Consider the following 8,349-nt stretch of genomic DNA (forward strand, 5'->3'; position numbering starts at 1 on the left):
TATTTATTTTTGCTTATTATAGTCAGAATATATATTGTGTAAATCCCATGCGCAAAAAATTCTTTTTTTGTTGACCGGTCGACCATTTTTTTTAATTTATCGATTGACTATCTATTAATCGATAATTATCGATAAGTTATCGATTAACCATTGAGAACAAATTTCAAACGTCAGAATTTAAAAGAAAAGAGGTTAACGACCTTTTTATTTTGTATCAAAATTGCCAGGTGTGACGTGTGATCCTAGATCAGGGGTCGGCAACCTGCGGCTCTTTTGATACCTATAAAGTTGCGGCTCTCCGTATTTATCTAAAGAAATTAGTTCATTTGTTCGAAATTCGCTTTTTTAATTAATCTTATTTTGTATCAAAAGTATACTTGCAGCAAATAATTATCTAATTTTTGACACTTGTTTACTTTCTGGTATTCTTTTGTTTTTTTTATTATAGCCAGCCTACTCCGATGTATAAACACGTAATTAATTAATGAGTAGGTACTTTTGTGAAAAATATTGAATAACCTAAACACTGCGGAGTTTAAGCACAGGGCACCCCTTATAAACATTTAAGAGAAGACAAAAGCGAATAGCGAAATAAAATAGTGGTAGTTCCATTTGAAAAAGAATAGTTATAGCACTTTGAGCAAACGGCATTGAAACAACCAAATATTCAGGATGTTCTATTTAAAAAGATCAGTTATTAATTGACATCGTAAAAATGGAACACCCTGTACATTCAAAAATAATTTCTGTAGATCCGCAACCACCAATATTTTTACCAGGTATCTATCAGGTATGTAGGAAAAACCGACGGACTGTTGCAGGACCCTGTATATAGCCAAAAACTATAATATTGAATCAAAAATTATTTGTGGCTCTTTAAGAATTGGGAAATTTTGTAAATTGTAATTTTTAGCTCTTCCGTTTCAATAGGTTGCCGACCCCTGTCCTAGGTAGTTTAACCGGTGGCAACGGTTTAACCGACACACACAAAAATTAAGAATAGATAGGTAGGTACATTTAATTTCTGTTACAGTGATCAAGGATGCCTGCGTATTTTTTGCTTTCCTGTTCAAATGTAATTCAATCTTCCTTAAGGAATGTTAAGTAGGTCACGATTCATGAAAGGAAGAATGTTTATCTTACGTCATTCAACATCCTGTTCCTGTACGTTTCTTGGGTATCTAGAATTCTGTATACAACAATTACAAATCGAGATAGTGGGTTCATTACAGATTCCTGTATAATAATTAACAAAGGTAAAAAACTGACATTATTATTCATCTTTCTCGATGGTAGAGACATCTACGTCTTGTAATTTAAACTATTGAAAACAGTCACATATCCTGCCATTTAACCTGCGCTTCTGATAGTTATAAATTCAATGGTCAAGTCAAGAAAATATAATTCTGTGATTTGACTGCAATTAGTCACATCCATTTTTTTTAACATTAGCGTTTGTTTAATAGGGAAAATTCATACAAACAAACAAATTTCAAAATATCCAGATATTACTAAATGGAAGGGCGGGGGAGGGGGGGTATGAAGAGAGGAGATGTTAATGTCCAGCCTTACGGACCGGTGAACACAACAAAAAATGAATCTTTTAAATTTTAAATGCAAATTACTCAACCCGGTTCGATATAGATTGCCATTACTCTTATCATACCAAATAAACCTACTCCTACCATTTAAATATCGCAAATTAGCAGCAACACACATACTCCATCTAATTTAAATTAAATAATAACACAATATGAGAACTAAGACGGCGTCGACAGCGTTTTTTGTGGCAAATGTCAAGATTTTGTCAAGTTCGATTGAAAATAGGAATGGTACTTTTAGAACAACGCATTTAAGACTAAATTTCAGGATAATCACATTCACAATTCTTTTGCGGTAGCGATTTGTCACACACTAAGTCATATTTGAAATCCTTGACAGTCTTGTGAGACAGGTTTTAAAATTTTTATTATATATATCTCATAAACCTTCGAAGTTGGCTTCTTATGTTTTGACAGATGCCACCTAAAACTGCTTTTACTATGGCTCGCATAATTACACTGAGCACATTTGAATTTCTTGGAAGTGTCATGTCGTAACAGATGGGATTTAAAATTGTAATTGTTACTTGTCGCATAATCGCACACGGTACATTTGAAACCCTCGGATTTATCGTGCGTTAGCAGATGAGATTTAAATACATATTTATTATTAGTTGCGTAACGACACTGAGAACATTTGAAATCCTTGGAAGGTTTGTGTGAGGGCAGATGTTTTCTTAAATAGGTCTTATTGGTGGTCGCGTAATCACAATGAGCACATTTAAAATTCTTGTGTGTCTTGTGGATTAATGCGTGCACATTAAAATTGGATCTATTATTTGTTGCGTAATCACACTGAGCACACTTCAAATCCTTTGATATCTTGTGGGTTAATAGATGTTGTTTAAGATGGGATTTGTAATTGGTTCCGAAATCACACTGAACACAATTCCAATCCTTAGTCGTCTTGTGGGTTAATAAATGTCCTTTAAGACCGAATTTATTATTGGTTGCGTAATCACACTGGTCACATTTGAAATCCTTAGAGCTGTGAGTCACTAGATGTCGTTTGAGAATGTACCTAATATTTGTTGTGTAACCACACTGACTACATTTGAAACCTTCAACCGCCTTATGGGTTCGCAGATGTTCTCTTAAATTGCATTCATCTTTGGTTGTGTACTTACACAGAGTACAATTAAAATCTTTCGAAATTTGCGATCGGTTAACAGTCAAAAATTCATTCTCCCATGTGACATTATTTTCGTCTCGACGAGTGCATGTTTCAGACTAATCTCCACTGATTGTAATCTCGTTAACTTCTCGCTTTATCATCATTCCGGACCAGAGACATGGAGAGAGTTCCGGACACATCATTGTTAAGTAAAACTTTCTCATCAATGGCAATATTTATACTGTCTTCTTGTTTTACTTCCACTTTCACAATTGCCGACATTATCGTAGAAGTACGTGACACTAAACAGCGGTCGTTTTGCAATTGTAACCACAAATGATACCTCTTGAGCTCCTTCAGTAAACACAATCGGTAGTGCAATTCTGACGGTACGTTTAACCACACATTATACCTACCACTTGAGTTTATTTGGTAAATGTATGAAACCAATAAATAATGCTATTCTTGAGCGATTCGGTACGTTTGGTCTTAACACAGTCTGTCCTAGCCCCAAATTGTAATCACTGACCTCTATTTAGATCAGTGACTGTTGTAACGCCGCCATTTTGTATGACATGTTAAGGCTGTGGTCACAGCACCGTGTGAAATGTTCGTCTAAATTGTCACCACTGCGCATGTGAAAGGAAACATTTAATATGTAATAAATGAGTGCCAATACTTTGTTAATGTCTTTTGCTTGTGAAGCGCTGCCACTAATCAACAGAATTACCGCATTGTTCCAATTTAGAATTGACTTGTTTACCACGTTCAAGCATGTACCCGCGCAACCCTGTTGAGAACCCGCGGGGCGCAGGTTGCAAACGTCTTTATACGTCAGGATATCTCTCCAAAAACGCGTCGACATTTGCGTCCTTTTTCTTGTTAAAGCCAGACGAGCATTTCGCGAAACTACCGGGTGAGTTGTAGGTTCCACCCTGTACATACAACTTATGACGCGACGATGCACACATTTTTGAGAGCTGGCAAGTGGCAACCACGCAATTTTCAGGAGAGAAAAAGCTTAAAGCTCTCTACGTCATGGAGAGCACGAACGTTGGTTACATGTGGCATCTTGTTTTTAATTGCTGTCACTAACGCGTCGCTCCGTAAATGGTTGGTGTTTTTGTTGTGGTTTTTAATGCAGGTAGTAATCTTTGGTTCTTTATATTGCACTTGTGTTTTGTATGCAGGGTTGTATATTTTTTGTGAGTTTCAATCTTGTATTTTGAACTTGACCTGATTTAACCTCAATGCAGATTCATGTGTTAGATACCGTTAATCTTTTGTTTGAAATCGTGTTCATTTTTGGCGTGATGATTGCTAAATTTTTGTTTACGTGTGGTCTTGGCCACAACTTAGATGTATACATTTTAATTAAGGAATATGGATCCATTTCTTAGTTTTCGAGCATCTCAAAATTAAAAATCAATTTCTTTAATCAAATATGTATTTTCATAATTCATACAAAATCTTAATATTTTATGTTATCAAAAATCTCTAAACCTTCCCCATATAGTTTTATTCGTTGAAGTTTTTAAAAATAACAGCGACTATAGTTTCGGCGTACTGCCATCATCAGGCGATGTGAAAGTTAACAGGAAAACGGTAAATTACAAACGTTGAAGACGGATAAGACGAACATGTTGTTTTTTAATTATAAACTGGCCGAAGCCAAGTGAAAAAACCTGAAGGGTGGTTAAAACGGAAAGGTTGTCCTAAGTTTCAAGACGAATTAATTATCAAGCCTTGTTAAGACAACCAACCGGGGGGTTGAATTTTTACATTAAAGTTGAAATTTGGGTTAACACATTTCAAAAGAACGGGGGGGAAAAAATAAACTTATAAAAGTATTGAAACTATTAAGATGACTACATATTTAAATTATTTAAGTAAAGTTTAAATTCGAGATCATGCAGACGGCATGTCTCGAAATGATTGATTTTTTTTAAAAACTTCAACGAATAAAACTATATGGGGAAGGTTTAGAGATTTTTGATAACATAATATATTTCAACCCCCATTTCGAGGAACGATGGATCCAACTCAAAAATGGATCCAACAAAAAAAAAAAAAAAAAAAAAAAAAAAAAAAAAAAAAAAAATCTTAATTTAAAGCACACATTTCAAGTACTTAAACAAACTGCCAATAATGACATGAATCAACTGCCTTATTATGAGAAATATAATGGTAAACAACTTTTATATAGAAATATTTTGTATACATTTGATATTTACCGAGATATATACCTACTATAGTCTATACATGATGGACACCCTGTTGTAAGGTTCCCAGGGGTTCCTCAGGCGGTACTGAAAATATTGATTTACTCTGTACATACAGTTGGCAACTATGGGGAACAAGTTGCAGACAGCGCCATCTAACTTTAGTTGTCAAAATGTCGGACGTTCGCGCCAGTTTTAGATCTCGGTAGCATTCGGCTTGGACCAAGTTGTGCGAATGGACCCCTACGTTGTCATTTTCCTATGGCGCTCTTTTATTAGTTTGAACGTGAGACACAATCGGGAAGGGAATTAAATAAAAGACAGAATTTTTGTGCGTCCGATAGGAATGAGAAAATGAAATTTATTACGCACGGAGCTTGGTTCCGCAGAGCAAATCCAAACCGAAAGCCAGGAAAAAAGAACCAGCAATAAAAAAACCTGGCATAACACAAATACAAGAAATAAATCAATTACAGCAAAAGCAGACATGACCTTATTCCGACCTTGCTTATCATTCATTTAATACGTGAAAAGTGCACGTGCACCTGAGAATGCTAACACAGGTATTCAAGCGGAAGCAGGCCACATCGCATACAAATCCACATTTTAAACATTTTTCGCAATGCGAGACGCTAAGAATTGCAGCCTGCGCGAGATGAAAAAAGAAACATATACAGCGACAGGGCAAACTGCGTGTGTCTCTCTCTTCCACGGAAATAAATTATTAATCCAAACATTCAGAGCAGTAACATTCTGGTAATCGACTCCCGCGTAAACACATTCAAATAATCGTGAAAAACATTGCGGCATAATTAGGTGCACAAGGGAGCCAAACTAAAACATGACTCATTTAACAGTAAACTCAAACAATAGCGGCCCACGCCATGCCTGCAATCAGCAGAGCTCAAATCTAAAGCAAAGTTCAAAACGAAACCAAATAAAGCGTGAAATTTAAACATTGAATAACGAGTAATACCTTGATATCGCTTGGAAAAATATATCAAACACTAAACTATGAAAAGCACACGCCACCATCAAACACTGGACCACCAGTACTCCCGCCGACGCCACTCTCTAGCTTCCTGTACTAAATTGACGTCTGCGCAGAACGGGATTTTAAAATTCCTGTAGTAGTAAGATGTGTTGCCTATCTGTAGGGGTTCAACATCACGCTATATATGTAACATATTTTGGCTATCCAGAGTTGCATACGCGTCTATGTCTATGTTTTGACCCGCCTCTGTTTTTCTTGATAGTAAAATCGATCTCGTATTGGCTGAAAAAATGGCGCGTACTTTAAATTTTTTTTCACCGGTTTATCCTTTAATCACCTAATTATAAAAACTATAAACTTAAAACCAATGGTATGCTTTTGTAGGTACATAATTTAAATAAACGTTTAGATTTAGGGAGCGAAGATAGGGATATTTTCATTTTCAGTACACACCCCCTAAGTCTAACCCTCATGTTAAGAACCAACCCCTTTTTTTAGGAATTCTCAGTACAATTAAATGTTCAACAATGTTTATATTACTATACATCGTATTTGGTAAGTGAGATCAAGTACAGAAAGGTTCACACATACTTCTTTCAGGAATAATTACCGTTTCACTTATAACCTACTTAATAATACGGTTCTGTTTCGAAACAAGAAGTGTCTCATCGTATCCGAGAATGGCACGTCTGAGGCATCATGCCGAAGTCAGTCCCGGCAATAATACGAACAACGTGACCTGCCCCGTCGCGATTATAATTCACAGCTGCAGCAGCAACGGAAACATCGATTACGACTACGATCTACCTCCGACCTACACGCACTCGGTCACCAATTCGAGAAGCAACTCGACAAACTCCCTGCCCGATTACCATCAGGCCGTCGGCGGTAGAGTTACGACGAATCCGTTATCCGACCAGTACGACTGAAGAGTATTTTGAAAATCTTTCAAAGCTTGCTGTGATATTTTTATATTATATAATATAATGCACGGAAACTTGATAAAGCTTTCGCTCCAATCTATTTAAAATCTTTACTGCTCTTTCTCTTGATATAAGGATTTAAACATCTCTCACAGTCTTCTCCTATTTATAGTATTATCTATATCATATAATTATATTGAATGGATGTATTAATTATTTTTGTTAAATAAATTGTTATCTTAAACTGCAAGGGCGAGTTCGATAAACTATTATCGTAATTTGGGCGCACGCATTTTAAAATTTTCAACTTTGTGCCCCAGCCCCCAGTTCACTTTCGTGATAACCTCTCCCTTCTCCCCAGCGTTTTTTAACCAATGATAACGCGTTTTAATTGAAAGGAAACACGTGACCAAAACAGTATTTAGCGGTAATTATGTAAACAGAACTCTTGCACTCGTTCTTATGGGTGAGCACGTTAAGTTCCTGTCGCAGAATGTCGCCAATTTGTGTAGTTATCCAGCTGTTGTTCTTCGTAACGGTTAAATGTGAGTATAGCCCGTGAGTGAATCATTGTCTTTCACGAATAATTATGAAGGCCAAGACCTAGACGGGGCCCCAATGGTCAATGAGTCGGAACCTTTGGGTAAGTCAAAGTGTAGGTATGTTTGTGCCCTGAATAAGTGCCTCCCATTTCAGAGAGCAATTACACATCGCATGCAAATGGAACGGACTATCAAAGTAAGTGCTATTTCTGTACATAAATTCTCATCAGCTTTCGAAACAGATCCGAACGAGGATAACTGCTGTACGACCTCGTTAATTTTGAAGTTCTTTTCGTTAATCATTGGCAAGTGGACGCTTCGATCTCATTAACCACAAGTAACCGATTGGATTTCAGGGGGCCTGATGGTGTTTACCTTGGTTTACTTGCTAATACAGTGCTGCCACGATAACAAGCACGTATCGTTCGCGCGAGTGCGTACAAATAGGGCGCCGCCCTGCGCCATTTTCATGGAAAACTTCCAAAGCAACACCACCCTGATACCGAACGAGAAGCAGTCGAAAAAGTACGTTTTACCGTACGACGACTCGCTAGAGTACATCGACAACGAGCCGTTACACACGTACGACTTTCCTATGCTGAGTCCATTATCCAAGGGTGATAAGAAGTAGGTTATATTCTAATTCGGCTATAACCTTATGACCTTGACACTGACTGATAACATTCATATGTAAATAGCTATTTTTTATAGTAATGTTGATCGCACGTCGATGACAATTAATGTTTTTGTACTTAGGTATTTCTTTAGATGTATATTTTTCTACATTATAACGTCTTTTTAGTATTACAGCCTTTTATTACCTGAAGTAATACCTACCTGAATACCTGAAGTAAGGTAATCGGGCCCAGTCTGACGCTCGAAGCAATAGATGAACTTTATCTCGGGTTAGAGGGCACAACCAAGTTCTAAAAATCGAGTTTAATAATATAATC

General features: G+C 36.7%; 2 protein-coding genes across 2 annotated transcripts; both read left to right on the forward strand.

Annotated features, from left to right (window-relative positions):
- Positions 1–6,278: 6,278 nt before the first annotated feature.
- Positions 6,279–7,055, forward strand: LOC116162441. The gene is made up of 3 exons (XM_031476060.1): positions 6,279–6,301; positions 6,347–6,486; positions 6,532–7,055. Exons 2-3 carry the CDS (start codon positions 6,459–6,461, stop codon positions 6,858–6,860), a joined length of 357 nt encoding a protein of 118 aa, XP_031331920.1. The 5' UTR covers positions 6,279–6,301; positions 6,347–6,458; the 3' UTR covers positions 6,861–7,055.
- Positions 7,056–7,238: 183 nt separating this feature from the next.
- Positions 7,239–8,200, forward strand: LOC116162440. The gene is made up of 5 exons (XM_031476059.1): positions 7,239–7,399; positions 7,450–7,497; positions 7,551–7,592; positions 7,639–7,701; positions 7,753–8,200. The coding sequence occupies exons 1-5, from the start codon at positions 7,348–7,350 to the stop codon at positions 8,025–8,027; spliced, it is 480 nt and encodes a 159-aa protein (XP_031331919.1). The 5' UTR covers positions 7,239–7,347; the 3' UTR covers positions 8,028–8,200.
- The last annotated feature ends 149 nt before the right edge of the window (positions 8,201–8,349 follow it).

The sequence above is a fragment of the Photinus pyralis genome, unplaced genomic scaffold (genome assembly GCF_008802855.1).
Source record: "Photinus pyralis isolate 1611_PpyrPB1 unplaced genomic scaffold, Ppyr1.3 Ppyr1.4_LG10, whole genome shotgun sequence".
Taxonomy (NCBI): domain Eukaryota; kingdom Metazoa; phylum Arthropoda; class Insecta; order Coleoptera; family Lampyridae; genus Photinus; species Photinus pyralis.